This window comes from Erinaceus europaeus, chromosome 19, assembly GCF_950295315.1.
Source record: "Erinaceus europaeus chromosome 19, mEriEur2.1, whole genome shotgun sequence".
Taxonomy (NCBI): domain Eukaryota; kingdom Metazoa; phylum Chordata; class Mammalia; order Eulipotyphla; family Erinaceidae; genus Erinaceus; species Erinaceus europaeus.
The window spans coordinates 54873202-54893568 of NC_080180.1; the positions used below are offsets into that span (position 1 = coordinate 54873202).

At 43.0% G+C, this 20367-nt stretch overlaps 1 protein-coding gene across 2 annotated transcripts in view; it reads right to left on the minus strand.

Moving 5' to 3' along the window:
• ARHGAP10 (Rho GTPase activating protein 10) overlaps positions 1-20367 on the minus strand; it is a 264608-nt gene that overhangs the window by 77081 nt on the left and 167160 nt on the right. For both annotated transcript variants that reach the window (XM_060178991.1, XM_060178990.1), the window contains 4 exons: positions 19445-19532; positions 8267-8325; positions 2304-2409; positions 590-749 (listed from right to left, as the gene is read on the minus strand). In XM_060178991.1, the coding sequence (XP_060034974.1) occupies positions 590-749; positions 2304-2409; positions 8267-8325; positions 19445-19532 (413 nt within the window). The remainder of the gene's footprint in view (positions 1-589; positions 750-2303; positions 2410-8266; positions 8326-19444; positions 19533-20367) is intronic.

Sequence of the window (20367 nt, forward strand, 5' to 3'; positions counted from 1 at the left end):
AATTTCTGGCTATCTAATACACAGCATAGAAACTATAGTTAACAGCAGCACACTGCATACTTGAAAATTTATACAAGACTAAATCTGAAGTAGCTTCACCACACACACACAATGTGAGGTAATGGATGTTAAGTGGCTTGACCCTGGTGATTCTTTCACAATGAGCACATAGACAAAAACACCATGTTGTGTACCTGATGTGGAACTGTACTTAATAGTGTACTTCAAAAAAGCTGAAGGGGTGTAAAAAAAAAAAAAGAATTTATGTGAGAAATTCAAGGGTGGAAATGAAGACAGCAAAAAGCCTAAACAGTCCACAACTGCGTGGTCTGGAATTCCTTTGCTTCTGAATTAAGTGTTTCTCACTTAAGCCCATGAGGCAACAAGACACCAGGTAAGCCACACATTCATGGAATTCAGTCAGAAGATGCCCAGTGAGAACTTGTCAGACCCAAACTTATTATCACAATAATAAAATCATGAGAGAAAGCGAGAAATCTAAGGATAGTTTGTGCATCAAATAGTACTACAAGCCAAAGCCAGGAATTCTTTTAAAGGAACAAAACAATGGGGAGTGGGGGAGTGTTACCTTCTCATGGTTTTCGATTAAGATTTCCACAACAATGTTCTGAAACTTCAAATCCATGATGGCAGCAACAGTCTCCTCCTGCGGCCTCATCAGCGTTGGTCCAAACACCACTCCTAAATTGGCCACAGTCATGAGGTTCTGCTTGCAGTGATTGGAAACACTGATATTACAGAAGGAGGGAGACAAAGGGCTCTGGTTAAAGAGAAAGAGTCATGGCAAGAGTACAACAGACTGCAACTCTTGTCTTCCTCTAAATATGAGGCAAAGCCTTGGCTATCTTCTGTGGATGCCTGGATCTGACAAAGCCCTGTGTGATGAGGCTTCTGCCCACCTTTCTGCTTCTCGTCCATCTGTTCCGGAACAGTGGCTTTAAGAACCCCAAGTGGACGCTAGGTGTGTGCCCCCACGTGCTTTCTCCTCTAGCTGGAACATCCCCTTTGCCACCAGCTTTGCTTCCAGAGCTGCTATAGTGCATGGCACTGTGCAAAGAATCCCCTTCACAAGCACAAAAAGCCTGGTCAGAGCATTCACAGGCACAGCTTCAGCTCAGTATTACCTTGCAGTAAGCAATCTAGACAAGTATTTTCTGTGACACTGTCACTGAACTGAAGTTTCCATCTCAAAGAGACCTCCCACAGTAAACCTCTTTAGCACTCTACACACAAAACAGAATCTCCCTCCACTCCTTCGTCCTGCCCTAGGACAGCCTGAAATAAGGTTCAAGTTTTAATTATAAACTTTATTATTTGTTTCTTTCATATTAAGAAGAGACTTAGTGGGCTGGGATGTGGCACACACATTACTGTGCACAAGGACCAGGGTTCAAGTCTCTGGTTCCCACCTTCACGGGGAAAAGTTCTTGAGCAATAAAGCAGTGCTGCAAGCATTTTTCTCCCTCCCATTTTACTTGTCTTTGTCATTATCAGAAAGGAAGAAAGAGAGGAAGGGAGGACCTGAGGGCACCCCACTGAAAACTCTGATGGCTAAAAGAAAAGTCCTTACTGATGTAAATAAGGACTTGCTCAATATGTGATCTTCTATCCCCCATCACCTCAAAAATGTGGGATCAATGTTTGCTAACCAGCTAAAGGAATGGTTATACTGGTAGTGGGATTCTTGGTGGCTTAATTTTTTGCTAAGTAAAGGTTCTAAAGTATAGCTATGTTCCTGAGATTCCCCTCTGTCCAAAACTTATTTATCATGATATAGGAATCATTTATATGTAAAGAGTTAGCTTCCCCCCCCAAAAAAAAAAATAATGGATTTTGCTTGTGTTTTAAAAAAGGGAGTAAAAAGAATGGCCACCCCCTCCAAGAAATAACAACCTATTACTGTATTAAACAAACTTCAAAGACATGTTCAAACTCAGAGTTAGGTAGGTGTGAAACCCAGCTAAATTTGCTAACAGACTTATAATCACATTTTCAGCATCTGTGTGTCAGGAAAATGCTGTAATATTCTCTTAGTTCCAACTCAGCCCTAAGTTGCTGGCAGTGATGTTAAGCAAATAATTACTCGACTTCGCGAAAGCATCACATTTCAAGACTCTCCTCCAAAATCCACAGCATGAGTCAGATGTCCAGGCTGCCCTTCCAGGTGTGGTCCCTGGTACTGTGTACACAGCCCCAGTTCCAACTGCTACAAACCCCCCAAGCCGAGCCCCAAGCTGCGCTGGGAGTGGAGTAAAGAATGTAGGGAAGAAAGAGGGGCTTACTTTGTCAAGTGTTGCACCAAGATATCCAACATTTCTCTGTTTTTCTCTGGCAGTTTGTGCACCAAGAAATGGATAGCATTAACACGAGATTCTGGGCTGCCACTTTCTATAAGGAAAAAAAAAAAAAAGGTGGGGGGGGGAGGGGGAGAAAACAGATTATGTGGAAATCTAATTTATTCCTACAAAGGAAAAAAAACATAAAACAACATTTCCAACAGCTTAGCTGATCGCCATCCTCAAAACACATTCTACAACTTGACTCCCTGGCTTTGGTTTCTCTGTCTCCAAGAAGAGGTAGTGTCAGTGTGGCTGTTTGGTGCCTATTTCTTCGTTGATGAGCAGAGCTGCTGCACTTGGAGCTAGGAAATAAGTCATTCCTTTTTGTGAGCTGAATCTTTACCCCCCCAAAAAAAAAAGATGCTCAAGTTCTAGCCCCCCAGCATCTTGCAGTAACTATTTTCAATGTGTCCTGGACTTTGGTTTTAATCTAGTGTGGCAGGGCACACAGACACAACAACCATGGTGACTGTCACAGAAAAGGAAGTTAATTTGGACCACAGGTAAGGCAAGAATGATGAGGGTAGAAGCACAAACAGGTTACTAGGTTCAAAAAGTAGAATCTGCTGTCAGAATCTGGAAACACTGATTCCAACTGGCAGCTAAGTGGCCTAAGGCAGGTTACCTGGCCTCTCTGTCCTTGCCTACCAAATGAAGATGATAAAGCCACTAGGAGACTCAGTAAGGTGACACGTAAGCACAGAGCCCTCACAGCTGCTGCAACACTACGTGTTACTCTCACATGAGAGCTAATCTAGAAGCAGCTAAGTTGATGGGACTGAGGCACAGATGAGCAGGAGTCAGACAAAAGATGAAAAAGATGAACAGTGTTCAGTGCCTGCATTATCTCGTGCTACATCCTATCTACATGTGAAGCAGGTCTGCAGGTGTCTGTCTTTCTCCCCCCCCCCCCCCCCCCCGTCTTCCTCTCCTCTCTCCATTTCTCTCTTTCCTATCCAACAACAAACAACATTAACAACAATAACCACAACATTGCTACAACAACAAGGGCAACAAAAGGGAAAAAAATGGCCTCCAGGAGCAGACACTGAGCCCCAGCAATAACCCTGGAGGCAAAAAGAAAAAGGAGAGGAAGATGCTGACAGAAGTGACTGAGGGAGGAGCTGATATTCAAGTGGTGTGTGTTAAGCCCTGACGAGTGATGGCTAACACTGTTCTTCAAAGAAAGTCAGCTTCCCCAGGACTTCAGAAAGACAGCTAATGGATGGCACTGCTTTTGGGCCAGGGGCATGAGGGGGGCTCCAGTGATGTAAAGGGATGTTTATGCTCCAAGGGCAGAGGAGGGGAGAGCAAAAGGTTTAAGAGGCAGAGGACCAGGGATTCAATGTCATCAGAAAGCCAGAGATGTCCAGAGTCAAGGAGCTGTCACTTGACACTTGCAGAGTGGCTAGTCTCAAAAGATAAGCACAGGCGAGGATGGAGAGAGAAGGGACCCTTGCACATGGCTGATGGCCATTTTTATTTAGCACACTCTGGGTCTCTCTCTGTGTCATTAAAGGGAGCTGCAGACCATCAATTTGATGAGCAGGTAGGGAGCCCCCAACTGTTTGTGAGGTTCAGTCTGTTCCTATCTGTGGAGTCATGCTAGAGAGTGAGGAATGGCACTTTGTAACACAGAACACTGAGACCATTATTACTGAAAAGAAAGGATGTAAAAAGGGTAAGAAATGAAAAGTTACTTGATAAGGTGGAACACAAATCATAGGACATAAAGAAAGAACTGGATGCAGACTCATCTGTCACAGAAAACAAAGTCACAGCTATCTATAAAGGGTTAGGAGATGAATTACAATCAAGTTTTAATCTCCAGTTAAGGCCAACGTAATGCCTTACTAAATCAAAGCTGGAGAAAAGTGAGAGCAATAAAAATATAAATAAATAAAAAGATAACACTTTCAATTAACAACAGGAAAACAAATCAAAACCTAAAGGAATCCAAGACTGTCTACAATTAGAATACTGCACATTCTTATACTGACAGTGGAGAACTTTGCATTCAAAAGCAACTTCTAATTCATCTGTCAATCTTGTCATTAATAAATGTCTTTCTTTAAAGAGAACCTAGTCTTATTATTTTTGGATTTATTACTTGCTTAGTAAGACAAGCTAGAGAAATAGTTTCCCACTTTCCAAGGATAAGGTTCTTCATATCTAAAAATAGTAAAATCAGTTTTGAAAAGTAGAGTCAAAGCCTCTAATTCCTTTCTCAAGTTCCTCTCTGTCTCATTTGAACTCAGTCAGGCAACCTCCCCAATCCCCCGCCAAGTCTGCTCTTTCTCTCTATATCCTAAAAGATATTTCCCAGTGAGGATTTAAACTAGCTCTTCCCTGTGTGTTGTTTTATTTTGACATTAATCAGCATTTCTTCTTAGTGGACATGGCTATACTATAACTAAGGTACTTAGTAAATGTTTTCTAAGATGTCTTACATTGTTTATGCTACCTGCTTACAATGCTGTGCTAACTAATGGGAAGGAAAAAGATGGGACCGCTGGTCACTAAAGCTTATCCAAGATACACAGGCACATCAGTAGAAATGGCTTCAGTAATTAATTGCCCTAAGTCAGTAACACTGACATTGTAGGGAATCATTAGCAGGAACCAGCATTAAAAAATATATATTCTTATTAGTGATTTAATAGCGATTTACAAGACTATGTGATAATAGGGGTTTAATTCCATACCACTCCCACCATCAAAGTTCTGTGTACCCCTTCTCCCAGTGATAACCACCATAGCACTCCCAAGGTCAGAGTTATGGGCTGACTATATATATATTTCTTCTTCTTTCAAGTTCATGTGTTTCAATTCTTTCTGTCCCACTTATGAGTGAAATCTTTCCATGATCATCCTTTGTTTTTCCTCTTCCCTCTCACATAAGAGAAACAGTGCCTGGATTCCTCCTCTGGTATTCTCCAGAATCTCTTCCATCTCAGTAACAGTGCAAAGACAAGTTCCTTGTCACAGAAGTACCAGGTCCCAGGCAGTAAGCACCAGTGTGCTTAAAGAAGCAAACAGCAGTTCTCTGGGTTGGCTCTCTGAATTGGAAAGGTGGACCTGGCTCTCAACCCCCTCCATGATAAGTTTTATCTTTTCAGTCTCCCAATGCATTCAACACAGAAGAGCAAGTCAGTAAGCTGACTTTACTTTTAAAGAATTAGGAATAGCAGCCCAGGAAGTGGCACAGTGGGTGAGGTGTTAGCTTGTAAGTAAGGATGAAGTCCTGTGTTCAGTCCTTAGCATCACATGTGCCAGAGGGATGGTCCTCTCTCCTCTCACTCCCTCTGCTCTACTTCTCTGTCAATATTAAACTTTAAAAAGTTTTAAATAATTAGGAAGAAACAGTTTTGCTTTGGGTGGTCAACAACCAAGAAACAAAGTATGTATTTGCTTCATCATGAACTCCAGAGATTACCTCACATGTTCTCAACACAACTCTGAGGAAGAGAAAATGAAGGGGCCCAGAGAAAGCTAGAGAACTCTCAGCAGGGAGAGTGGAGCAGACAGGCTCAGCCCCACAGAACAGATGGAGACCGTGAGACTCCACTGGAAAGTATCAGAAACAAGCTTCCCGGATGGAACGGGGGTGGCAATGGAGACAGTGACATCTGATCATCCCAGCAGTCAGCTCAGCCTACAGACACTGCAACATGGCCACCTCTGCTGCTGCTGATGGGAAGGGGTGGGCTCACCAAAATCCCAAACCTCCAAGCATCTTCAACCCAGAAGACTCATCACTCTAGCTACCTGGATCCTGTGATGTTTTACTCGATACTTGGAAGTACACAGGCAAGCAAAAGATGAGGACCCTGCTCCCATGTCCTGCACAGAGTCAAATACTAAGTGAAAGACTCAATTGGAAATGTTGGCCCCTCAAACATACCCCTTTGATACAAGGCACCTTTTCTCATTAAGTGAGGTAATCACAGATCTCATTCCAACCCCAAGTCCACTTAAGTGCAGATCTCTGCCAACAACCACGGGAGCTACAGATTTGTAAAAAGGCCTGGTTCCCAGAATAATTGTCAAGATTTAACAGTGACGCCGGGAAATGAAAGACAAGGTACTGTTCTAGTGGCTGATAATACAGTTTGTATTTATAATCTTTCCAACCAGGTTCTTCAAAGACAGCCTGGACAATCGCTTTAAACTCGAATCCCACTCCATAGGCTCCAACACTTGCACATTTCTAGTTCTTTGGAGGCTCCATCTGGTAAGCCCCATGGATGTGAGAATTTCAAACATACCGGATTCAGTTACAAGGCATGATCACTATAATGACACTTACGTGCAATTAAAACCTTATTCTATAATCACTTTATCTGTCTCCAGCTCTCAAAGGATTCGAGATTAAAATTGGCACTCTTCTGCTTTTTCCAGTCTCTAAGGCGAACAACATGAAATAATTGTCCTCCAACTAGAGTTTAATTTCTCTCCCCCTGGTTTGCCAAAAGTGCCACAGGGGAAAAATCAAAATAACTAAGCATTTGCTTGAGCTTTTGCCAAGCAAACTCTCCTCCACTTCCCTTGATCACACAAATTCTCTCAAAAAAGAAAAAAAAAAAAAAAAGAACCACTTCAATTTGAAAATGAAAGTGAACAGGATTCTATATTTCACATTTTCTGAAAGTCTGTTTTTATACGTATTGTCTAATTTGGCTTATACATTGCTTCCTTCTGCAACACACTAGCTTTATTCTGGCCAGATCAAGGACCTCACAAGGCGCTAACATCCACAGTAAGGTCTAAGGAGGCAGTGACAAAGGACCCAAAGGCATTGCTCTAAGTTTTTCAGCAGATTAAACTACGAAATACTTGCAAAGAGGAAAACATTAAAGAAAATGAAAACACAGTCATAGCTACTGTTGGTGCACCTCTGAAAGCCAATACTGCAGGTTTCCTCTAGGGAGACTGGGTTCTGGAGTTTTAAATAAAGATCCCTACAAGTTTGGAAGTTACTTTCCATGTCTTGATGTTCATTTCCTTACAGATTAAATCCCTAACACCAATGAACTTCGGAACACTGATGATTTAAAGTGCCCTGAGTCAAAAATGAAAACTGAAGTGCACTATAACAAGGAAAAAAATCAAATATCCCTAACTCCCAGAAAATTGAATCACAAATAATATTTCTGAACCAAACTGACTTTAAGGTTCTGTGAAAATTAAGGTGGCTGCCACATGTAATGAGGGCAAGGTTTGACACACACCTAGATATATGGCTGTGAAGCTATACTCCTAAATCTTGCAACAAACGATGTAGACCAATATTATGTCAATAAAAAATAATCCCATGGGAATGAGGAAAAATCTGCCAACTATGGCCCCTTTCTCATGTGACATGTTAGTTATCACATCTAATCCTCTCTACTTGAATAGTTTGTGGGCTTTTGGCATTATCTTATAATACTCCTTCTGCCTGTAATTTCTATTAAAATGCCATTCACTGTGAAGCCATTTCCAAGCTGCTAAATTCTTAGTCTGTTAATTTCCCTAATTCTGCAAGGATCTGACTGTAGTGCTTCCAATGCATCTGTTTGTGCTATTATTAAATAATTTATGGTAGACTGAGAGTTGTGTGCACCCCAATACTTACTAGAGAATTATTTAGCTTATGGGGACAGAAATTCTCTCAAGTACCTACAGAAAGAATATATACAGCTGGCTAGCACACAGCAGACAATAAATACTTATGAATAGATGAATGGATACACTAATCGTCCCCTTTTCACCTACTAAAAAGTGAAAGAAGCCACACGCCCTCTAAGGCACTTTCTGTTTTTAACACAGACTACGACAACAACTTCAATGTTCCAAGTGGAAATTTTAGTTTATTCTCCTAGTCAACTAGAAGCCATCTTTTCTCATCTCTACGTAATACTTACTGGCTGGAACAATGAAATCTCCATGTAACTCATAGGTCATAAGCGGCTCCGGAAGACTCCTGCATGAAAAAGACAGCTCAGAGTTACCAAACAAATCCAAACAGGTTACCACTCTTCACATGATGTTTTGTGAACAGATACTGGGTATGCTGTGCACTTCTTAGTGTGTGTCAAACTTCTTTAGGGAACAGTCTTACATATCAAAAAGAAACATAAATCAAATGGGTTACCGTATTAAGTCTTATCTGTAACAATAAGTATCAAAGCACAAGCTGCCACACAACCCTATCAGATCTGAGCACACCATATTTCACAGTTAATCTTGGAAAGTACCTTTGCAAATACCTGAATGTATACACAAACCTTCCTGCCACACATTAATGGACTCAAACTCAAGCTTTCTACCCAAAGAAAAGTAAATATGTAATTTGGAAAATCATCTCTAGGATATTAGATGCAGATGTCACAAGAGCACAGAGGATTGCATAGACTTAAAGAAATCAAATCCTCTCACACTTCCCTGTTAAACAAATTTGATCTCCACTTTTTGGTTTATGTCTATAAAATAGTAAAATAAAGATGGGGTATAATTAATAGCAAGTTAAGAAATATTAGTTCTCTATGGAATAGATTACATAGATAGTGACTGAGTGTGTGTCTGTTTATTGCCCCATGGTTACTGCTGGAGCTCAGTGCCTGTACAATGAATCCGCCACTCTTGGTGACCCTTTTGCTATTTTTTTCTGTTACTATAGAGACAGAGAAATTATGAGGACAGGGGAATTGATAGGGAGAGATACATGTAGCAGTACTTTTACAGCTGACTGAAACTCCACCCCCCAACCCCACCCCCGCAGGACACATGGTGATGTGTATGCTTGATGGTAGTATATTTTCCCTGTGTTCAACAGACAGTTTTGGGTCAGGTTTATACATATTTTAGAGTCCAATTACCATATCTAATTTCATAAACACTTAAGGAACACTTAGACAAGTATCAATCTATACTAGAAGTCACCTGGCAAGATATTAAGAAGTTTTGAATGGTTTAAATCGTGTATCCCTGAAATTCCTATTAAAATACTTAAAATAAGGATGCAACAACCCTGCACCCCCATCTCTACAAAAGCCCACACTTTAAATGGGCCACAACCAAGACACTAAGGAGAAAGGGGGTCTTCTGTTATTAATAAAGAAGCCAATTCACCCAGAAGATGGAACAATCTTCTACAATCAGGAGCTTCAAGACACATGGAACAGAAAATGATGAAACTATGAAAAGAAGACAAATCCACAGCTATGGCTAATGGTTCAAATGTCGCATTCACTATGTGACAGAACCGGTAAAAAGATAATCAAGATACTGGTTCGAGCCCCCGGCTCTCCACCTGCAGGGGAGTCACTTCACAAGTGGTGAAGCAGGTCTGCAGCTGTCTGTCTTTCTCTCCCCCTCTCTGTCTTCCCCTCCTCTCTCCATTTCTCTCTGTCCTATCCCACAACGACGACATCAATAACAATAATAACTACAACAATAATACAACAAGGGCAACAAAAGGGAATTATTTAAAAAAAAAGAAAAGAAAATCAAGATACAGAAGATTTGAAAAAGTGATCAACTTCACCTAATTGCCATATCACCTAAATGGCATTCCATCCCAAAGCAGTGGAATGCACACTCTCCCGGCACTCATGGAACATCTATCCAGAGAAGCCAGCAGCCTGGGAGGTGACGCAGTGGCTGAGTGCTGGGCATGCACCACGAGGCGTCAGGTTCAATCACCAGCACTGAATGTGTTTCAGGGACGTGGCAGTTTTCTATCATCCGAAACTAAATCAATAAACAAAGATAAAAGGTTCGAACCGAGAGTCGGGCGGTAGCGCAGTGGGTTAAGTGCACATGGCGCAAAGCGCAAGGACCAGTGTAAGAATCCCGGTTCGAGCCCCTGGCTCTCCACCTATACGGGAGTCACTTCACAGGCAGTGAAGCAGGTCTGCAGGTGTCTTTCTCTCCCCCCACCCCCTTCTTCTCTTTGTCCTATCTAACAACGATGACATCAACAACAACAATAATAACTACAATAACAATGAAAAACAAGGGCAAAAAAAGGGGGAAAATAAATAATAAAAAAAAAAGGTTAGAACCCCTGGGTCCCCACCTGCAGGAGGTCGCTTTGCAAGCGGTGAAGCAGGTCTGCAGGTGTCTATCTTTCCCTCCCCCTCTCTGTCTTCCCTTCCTCTCTCTATTTCTCTCTGTCCTATCCAACAACAACAACAACAGCTATGACAACAATAACAACTACAACAAGCACAACAACAAGAGCAACAACAAGGGCAACAAAATGGGAAAAATAGCCTCCAGGAGCAGTGGATTTGTAGTGCAGGCACCAAGCCCCAGCAATAATCTGGAGGCAAAAAAATAAATAAATAAATTTTAAAAAAAGACAAAAGAAGTATAGCATTATTAGTCATTACAGAAATGCAAAACAAACACTGCCAGGAACCAAGATTGCCTCAATAAAAGTTTACTAGAAAAAAATAAAGGACTGAAGACAAAAGGAAAAAAAGTCTATGCATATTGAATTTCAGGAAGCAAAAATTACTTGTACAGGCACAGAAAGCAGACTAAGAGCAGTCTGGGGATGAAAGATCAAGGGAGATGGGAGGCTTTTCAGAGGGGCATGAGACAAGTCTGGGTGTGGTCGTCAGGAATCCATCTTGATTACGGTGATGGCTTTACAAATGTGTCCATATGTCAAACTTGCCAAAATTTACACTATGGGAATATGGAGTTCACTGTGTATCGGTTAGACTTCAAGGAAGCTGTTTATAAACCCAGATTTCGGAAAAGCACATTTGCAGGCTATGTTCCCTGCACACAACAAATGCAGCTTTAGTACAAGCACATATATGCGCACACGACTGCAGACGCAGGAACTAGATCATAAAGTACTGGTAAAGAAAAGCTTCTCTTTCCTCCTGCCCTCCGCTTTAGCTCCTACGCTCTCTCTTCAGTGGGAAGGAAACAAACGCAGGTATTTACACCACAGCCTAAACGGAGATAAGGAGGGGGAAATCTAAAGTAAACACAAACTATAAAGGTGCAGTAAACAGCAGAGAAGAAAACGAGGCATCAAGATTTCAGCTCAAGAATGCTGAAAAGCAAAAGGGAAATAAGTTTTCGGAAAACCACAGAGAGCATTTCTTTTCCAACAAAAATGAATTTGTATCTGAAGATCTTCTACAAGCTACTGATAGCACTGCCATATGTCTAGCTAGGCGATGAAGCATTTTAAAAATCATTAAATACTGCTAATGTTAGGAAAGCAGTAATTCATCTGACAAGCTCTCCACACAGAAGTTATTAGAGTCCCGGCATCACGGTTCTCCTGCCCAGTGTGTTTGGGAGAGGCCACGGCCCCTTTGGATACCTACTGGGCACAGTCTGGGGATAAAAATCTTAACATTTCTTTCCCAAAAGTCCCAATCTAGTTTCCAAAATTTAAAAGCTTCTTCTGGGGGGAAGAGGGGAAGATAGCATAATGGTTATGCTAAGAGACTTTCATGCCTGAGGGTCCAGAGTCCCAGAATCAATCCCCCTACCATAAGCCAGAGCTGAACAGTGCACTGACTTAAAAAAAAAAAAAAAAAAAAAGTTTCTCCTAGTATTTTTTTTTTTTTTTTTTTTTACCAAAAACACTGCAAAGGACCTCATCTGTCCCCTCTACACTGGACAACTGTTTTGATAAACACATTGCTGGGAATTAAAATTATGGTCTGGACTGACATGAAATCAACAGAGAGAAATGGAGAGAGGAAGGGTCACTTCACAAGTGGTGAAGCAGGTCTGCAGGTCTCTCTATCTTTCTTTCCCCATCTTCACCTTCTCTCTCGATTTCTCTTTATCCTATCCAACAACAACAACAGCAATAACAACAACGATAAACAACAAGGGCAACAAAAGGGGAAAAAATTAAAAGTTTCTAAAAAAAAAAAAAAAAACCAAAAATGTTTTGTGTGTGCACACACACACATATTATCAGAATATTCTTTAGAAAAGAAGAGAAAAGAAAAGAAAAGACGAGAAAAGAAAGTATAGCCTTTCTCCTAAGCACTGAAGTTTTGCTTCTTGTTCTCACTTAGTGTTTGGTTATTTCCTTTTGTTCTGCCTCCAACCTCCCATGCAGTTGGCTGTTTATTTGCAGCAAGAAGTCACAGCTAACAGTTTTTCTGGTGAGAAAGGCAATACTCAGCTTCATGCCGTGGTGCCCTGAGGGACAGAGCCGAGAGGCCAGCCCCCGAGGCTGCTCCACAGGCCGAGCCCGTGACCAGCACACCATATCGCCTCCGAAGCCAGGAGAAGCGTGCCTGCTCAGACGGTAACTATACAGCTGACACAGAGGTAAATAAAGACTGCATTTTCTCCCACTTGGTGCCTCCCCAGAACAAGTGTCGATTAAACCCGAATGACGGCACTTTTCAGCTGCTAAAGAGGAGATGAGGGAAAGGAACAGCAGCCACCTCACGTTCAATCTCCCAGGGCATCTGCCATTTTACGACGTTCACATTATCACATTCAGGGAGTCTGTGTATTGTTAGCAGTGCAGTTATATAAATAAGAATGTCTCGTAATGTGGTGCCGTACGCAGTGTTTGCTCCAAAGTGGGACTCAACAGGATGAAGCAAGGTAATGAGAGAATAAGGCGGGGGAGGGGGGTACGGCACAGCAGACCGGAGGGAGCACACAACTAGCTTCAGAGAGCATCCAGAACCAGACACACTAGTATGCACTAAATAAAAAGTTCCTCTCACTTAGTAAACTATCACAGAGGTTTGGTGCCTGCGTGATAAATCTATGGCCCTCCCCTCCCCCACCTGCTACTAATATTATGCTAGGACAGAGAGAAACTGAGCGCACAGGGGGAGATAAAATGGGAGAGAGGGTTGAGGAGATAGCAGAATGGTTATGTATGCAAAGAGACCATCATGTCTAAGTCTCCAAAGTCCAGAGTCAATCCCCTGCACAACCATAGCCAGAGCTGAGCCAGTGCTCTGAGGAGGGAGAGAAAAGAAAAAAATTGACAAGAAGGAAAGAGGGAGAGAGAGCACTACTTTTTATCATTCATGTATTTCCCCCACCTGAACACCTTGCAGATGGTTAGCATGTGTGCTCTACAAGGTGGACCACCACCTGCCTGACCCCGCCATCTTTTCTTCTCCCCCCCTCCCCCTGCCTTGACTAGGGTTATCACTGCAGCTTCGTCCCTTCATGAGGATTCCATTGGCCTTGGCGGCCTTTTCAAATTTTTTAATTTTTATTTATTTATTTTTTTTGCCTCCAGGGTTATTGCTGGGGCTCAGTGCCTGCACCATGAATCCACTGCTCCTGGAGGCCATTTTTCCCCTTTTGTTGCCCTTGTTGTTGTAGCCTTGTTGTGGTTATTATTGTTGTTGTTGATGTCGTTTGTTGTTGGATAGGACAGAGAGAAATGGAGAGAGGACAGGAAGACAGAGAGAGGGAGAGAAAGATAGACACCTGCAGATCTGCTTCACCACCTGTGAAGTGACTGCCCTGCAGGTGGGGAGCCAGGGGCTCGAACCGGGATCCTTACACCGGTCCTTGTGCTTTGCGCCATGTGCGCCTAACCCACTGTGCTATCGCCTGACCCCTTTGGCAGCCTTTTTTAACTTAAAAAAAAAAAAACTTTTCCGATAGAAACAGAGAAATGGGGAAGGAGGGAGAGAATGAGAAGCACCAGCAGCACTGCTACAGTACTCAGGAAGCTTCCTCCACGTGGGTGGGGATGGGGGTTTGAACCCAAGTCCTTGCTCATGGTTACACGTGTGCTGTGGAGAGCAACGGCACACTTACTTCCGACATATTTCCATCCTTCTCAGACAGCATTTCTCAACTGGAGAGCTGCTGGTATTTCAGGAAAGCCACCAGTTCCAATGGACTTCAGCAAGTGTCTAAGACTCCATCCCTAAGACAGCCAGCAACAAGACTGCCCCCCATGCCTACTGAGACTGTAAATGTTGGGGGGGGCACTGAGGAGGGAACAAATCTTCTCCAGCTGAGACCCACTGCTCTCATATTTGAGTGAATACAGTTCAAGATGCTAGGGAGACTACAATGAACAAGACACATGTGATATTCACCTTCCAAAGTCTACCCTGGAATGGGGAGGTGGGATGGGAGATGGGTGGGGGTGGAGTGGGGGTGGGGAGATAAGATTCACTTCTACAAAAATCGTCACCTGAAATGGTTAGCCAATACTAGGAGCAAATTGGGCAGAGACACTTGTATTTAGGCTTGAAATTACTCCTTTATCAACAAAGGGTGACATAATGTACTTCGTAGGTAAGGGGGGGGCAGGAAGTCAAATTGTAGCTAAAACCATCTGGCTGGGTCAGGGAGACAGCTCAGTGTCAGAGTACAAGACAAACACTTAAGACACCCCAGCTTCAATCCCCAGCATGATGTGCCCAAGCTGAGTGTAATACTGGTGTCTTTCTTGCTCTTAATAGTAACTAACACCTTTCTAATACTTTGCTGTTAGGTTTTATTTAAGTTTTACATTAAATCATCTCAGTGCTTAACTAAGGGCATCTTAAGAGTAAGACTCACAGGGTCAGGAGAGAACTCTGCCTCTAGAGTAAAACCCTGGGTTCAGTCTCTGGCACCAGATAGGAATACGAAATAAAGCAGGAAAGGAGATCTGTCTTCCTTTCTCTCTTTCACTCTAAATAATAAATGAAAGGACCGCTCAGTAGCATCATGCATACACAAAGACAAAACCATAACTCTTGCAAGGCATTAAAAAAACAGGACTCTCAAATCTCTGTGAACGTGAGTGTTTTGCAAGAGTAAAATACTCAGTAAATGTGTCTACTGCAAGAAAGCTAAATAAGCAGGCCAGCAAGATAGGTCACCTCGTCAGTGCATTTGCTTTGCCATACACATGACCCAGGTTCAAGCGTGGATCCCACTGCACTCAAGGAAGCTCAGGTGCTGTGCTGTCTTGCCCTTTCTCTCTTCCTTTAACTCTGACTGTCTGAAAAAGTTGGCCTGGAGTGATGAGGTCGCAGTAACAACAAGAGGAAGAGGTGGAGGGAGAGAGGGAAACAATGAATAGAACCCATTCTGGTGTATTCTTGCAGTAGACGAACAAACACCTAAACTGTATCTACTGAAGTCCAACAATTTAACTATTATTTGTCAGGGACTATGTCAGATAACAGAGAAGCATAAGAACAACATGAGAATACAAACAGCCTTATCTGACCTTTTCCCCCCCATTTCCAAAAAATGACTCTGGTTCATTAACAATTGCATGGGGCAGGGATGCAAGAAGGGAAGGGGTTCTACAGATTAAAGGAGGCTGAGACACAGTGTGGAAGCAGACTCAGTGCCCATCAACAGATGACTAGCTAAAGAAGATATGGGATATACATTCCATGGGATACTCTACAACCAAAAAAAGATATTGTGCCCTTTGGGTAAATGGATGGGACTAGAAGAGAGAGAGATGCAAACTACTCCTAAGACTTTGAGAACTGAAGTGGTTGTCTTTAGGGGATGGGAGAGTAGGGACACAGAACTTTGGTGGCGGGTGTAGTATGGAACTATACACTCCAATCTTAAAAAACTGTTAATGCACTATGAGTCACCTGCCAAAGGGACAGAAAGGAGGCTTAAAACATATCAGCCAAATGAAATGTTTTGACATCACTTAAATCCTGTAGAGTTAACAACAAATATAAAAAGACTGGGGGTGGGGGCATTTACAGAACCAAAACTGAGTTCTGGACATTAATGTGTAGAGTGTGATAATTATAGTATTTTGGTATTTGCTATATTTTTGTTTCTTTACATTTATCTTTTGGGCCAGTGCTGTTTTAATTCGGGGCTTCAGCAGGCCGGGCTGGCTTCACGGGCGGGTAACAGAGACGACCAGAGACATACGGCTGGGCCAGGAAGCTGTATTTCTTTATTCAGGAAAAACGATTCATAAACTAACCCAAACTAATCACCAAACAGAACTCTCCTGTCTCCTTCCCCCGCGACGGTGCCAAGAACTCTTGAACTCTAGGACTCTGGAACTCTCTCGGGGTTCCTTGGGGCGGGGACAAGCGGGCCCGTGAAAACTAGTAGGACTGAACCAATTTTCTTGGCAGGGGGAGAGCTAGAACAAACCAATGTAAAGCATACAACAATTCCCCCTTTTCTTTTTAACTAAATGACCACAGTATCAGGGGTGTGGGGATCCCGGTTTGAGCCCCTGCAGGGGGAGTCACTTCACAGGTGGTGAAGCAGGTCTGCAGGTGTCTATCTTTCTCTCCCTCTCTCTGTCTTCCTGTCCTCTCTCCATTTCTCTCTGTCCTATCCAACAACAAATGACATCAACAACAACAATAATAACCACAACAAGGCTACAACAACAAGGGCAACAAAAGGGGAAAAATGGCCTCCAGGAGCAGTGGATTCATGGTGCAGGCACTGAGCCCCAGCAATAACCCTGGAGGCAAAAATAAATAAATAAATAAAAATTAAAAAATTTGAAAAGGCCGCCAAGGCCAATGGAGTCCTCATGAAGGGACGAAGCTGCAGTGATAACCCTAGTCAAGGCAGGGGGAGGGGGAGGAGAAGAAAAGATGGCGGGGTCAGGCAGGTGGTGGTCCACCTTGTAGAGCACACATGCTAACCATCTGCAAGGTGTTCAGGTGGGGGAAATACATGAATGATAAAAAGTAGTGCTCTCTCTCCCTCTTTCCTTCTTGTCAATTTTTTTTCTTTTCTCTTCTCTCCCTCCTCAGAGCACTGGCTCAGCTCTGGCTATGGTTGTGCAGGGGATTGACTCTGGACTTTGGAGACTTAGACATGATGGTCTCTTTGCATACATAACCATTCTGCTATCTCCTCAACCCTCTCTCCCATTTTATCTCCCCCTGTGCGCTCAGTTTCTCTCTGTCCTAGCATAATATTAGTAGCAGGTGGGGGAGGGGAGGGCCATAGATTTATCACGTAGGCACCAAACCTCTGTGATAGTTTACTAAGTGAGAGGAACTTTTTATTTAGTGTCGATTAAACCCGAATGACGGCACTTTTCAGCTGCTAAAGAGGAGATGAGGGAAAGGAACAGCAGCCACCTCACGTTCAATCTCCCAGGGCATCTGCCATTTTCACAAGCAGAAGAGAAGGCCATAGTACATAGGTAGCCAAATTGTCTTCACTTATCTGAGAGATGCGCAGGTCAGGTCCACGTGGGCGCCATTTGTTGCTAAAATTCGGAGGCTCCAGCAGGCCGGGCTAGCGTTCCACATGAATCAAGCCACTAGGTAGTTGTTTTGCACCTCCTTGCTTATTCTGCTAGGCGTAATCATCTCCATCACCATGTTGGGTAACATTAAATACTTTCTAAAATATATTGTTGTGCCCAGGAGGAATGCTTGAGTATATATCTAAAACTGTAAGAACTTTTTTTTTCTTAGAGAAAGGAAGGAAGGAAGTGACACCAAGACACGGAACCTTCCTACAGTATAGTGGGGACCGTACTTAAATTTGGTCAAGTACATGGCAAAGCAGCACATATCCAGTGAGCTGACTTGCTGGCCTGTTGTATGCTTTACATTGGTTTGTTCTAGCTCTCCCCCTGCCAAGAAAATTGGTTCAGTCCTGCTAGTTTTCGCGGGCCCGCTTGTCCCCGCCCCAAGGAACCCCGAGAGAGTTCCAGAGTTCCAGAGTCCTAGAGTTCGAGAGTTCTTGGCGCCGTCGCGGGGGAAGGAGGCAGGAGAGTTCTGTTTGGTGATTAGTTTGGGTTAGTTTATGAATCGTTCCTGAATAAAGAAATACAGCTTCCCTGCCCAGCCGTGTGTCCACAAGTCTCTGTCTACCGCCGCGACGCTAGCCCGGCCTGCTGGAGCCTCCGAATTTTAACAACGAATGGCACCCATGTGGACCTGATCTGCGCATCTCTCAGATAAGTGAAGACAATTTGGCTACCTATGTACTATGGCCTTCTCTCTGCTTGTGAAGAGATCTCCAAACGCCTCTGCCTTTTCTTCACGAGACTGTTTTGCTGTTTCTGGAACATTTATCTCTGGACCACTCATACAACAGGCCAGCAAGTCAGCTCACTGGATATGTGCTGCTTTGCCATGTACTTGACCAAATTTAAGTACGGTCCCCACTATACTGTAGGAAGGTTCCGTGTCTTGGTGTCACTTCCTTCCTTCCTTCCTTTCTCTAAGAAAAAAAAAGTTCTTATAGTTTTAGATATATACTCAAGCATTCCTCCTGGGCACAACAATATATTTTAGAAAGTATTTAATGTTACCCAACATGGTGGTGGAGATGATTACGCCTAGCAAAATAAGCAAGGAGGTGCAAAACAACTACCTAGTGGCTTGATTCATGTGGAACTAGAGAACTGGAACATATGAACTATGAGCGGACAAGGAGGAGGAGGAAGAAGCGGCGGGGAGGAAGAGGTGGTAAAGGAGGAGGAAGAGGTAGAGGAGGAAGGGGGAGGGGGAGACAGCTCGAAAGTCCCAGGTTCAATCCCAAGCTACCACAAACCAAAGCTGAGCAGTGCTGACCACCCCCCACCACTCAATTCTTTTCCCCTCTCTATGTGTTTGCACATCAACTCACTTTTTCATTGCATTCTTTTTTTTTAAAAAGATTATCCTAAACCTATTTTCACTAGTTCTAAATATTTTCTGTAACCAATAAAAACTTAAGTTTAACTTAAAGCCTCACCCAGTAAACTTTTTACAGCCTTGCACTTCCAACATTTTGTAAGCCATTATTTTCAAAGGCATTCAATTTAAAACCAAAACAATACTATGATAGCCTAACACATCGATGAAAGATTCAATGAATTCAGTAACAGCCTTCTTCCTGCTCCAAGCATCTAGTTCCTAAAATGCACACCTCCAATAGAACATCTCTTGCAAAACCCATGCCATTTCAGCTGTCTTCTTTTCTAATCTGCCTAACTGCTGCTCACCTGCTAGTTACCCCACTTTCTTGGACATTATTAGAAAGCTCATTAATACCCCCCCTCCTTTTAGTAGGGTCTAACTTAACTACTAAGAGCTACATGCAGAGCTGGCATTTGTGAAAGGTGACATCTCCATGTTGTCTGCTCGTTCCTTCAGCCACTGCGAGGAGCTCACCTCAGATACTGCTTTAAGGCACTTGTGATTGTCTTCACTTCCCAGTCTATGGAGTTCTCCAGGTCCACCTCATTGCATGTTTTCACATCTAGTGAGCAGACAAGAAAGAAAAAAAAAACATTAAACCCACGAACATTCAAAGGTCTTCTTGACTGGCTCACAAAGCTTCCATTTTTAAATGGCCAAACCACAAGGAACTCATTTTGTGGTTTCCCATTAAAAAGTTTTTTATATAAAATTCTGTCACAAAAGCTATATTTTACTATTAGAACTTTTTAGCACTTGAGAAAAATCAGTAATGGAGAGCCAAAGGCTAAGGGCTGGGCTGGAGGTGGGAAGAGTCAATCATGGTAGAGCATTTTACCACACACAGCTGCAAATTATGCAGCACTGATGTTGCTATTATCATTATCATCATCATCTTTACAGAATGCCCTCTAGAGCCATGGCTGAGGGCAAGGGCATGGGCTGCTAGCAGACCACTTTATAATAGGAGACTGGGCATCTCCATTACAGCAAGACAGCTATCAGCGTGGCTCACAGGCCAGTGAGGGGAAAAGATGAGTCTGATCCCACACAGAAGCATGACACACAGTCATTTGCACATAATCTTTCACATTCACATCAATTTGCAATCATCTGAGGAATAGCTACTGGCCCTTATGGAACCATGCAGATATGCACTCTAAGTCAAACACGTTTTTGTGTTTGTTCGCTTTACCAAAGCACTGCTCTGCTCTGGCTTATGGTGGTGCAGGGGATTTCAGAGCGTCAGGCAGGAGAGTCTCTTTGCACAACCATTCTGCTATCTACCTCTGTACAAACAAGTTTTCTTTGTCAAAAGGTGCTAGGGATATGCTTCTTCCAAGTGTCCTTTCACTGAGCCACATATTTCTAAGGGAAAAGGCATGCCTAGTGGCCAG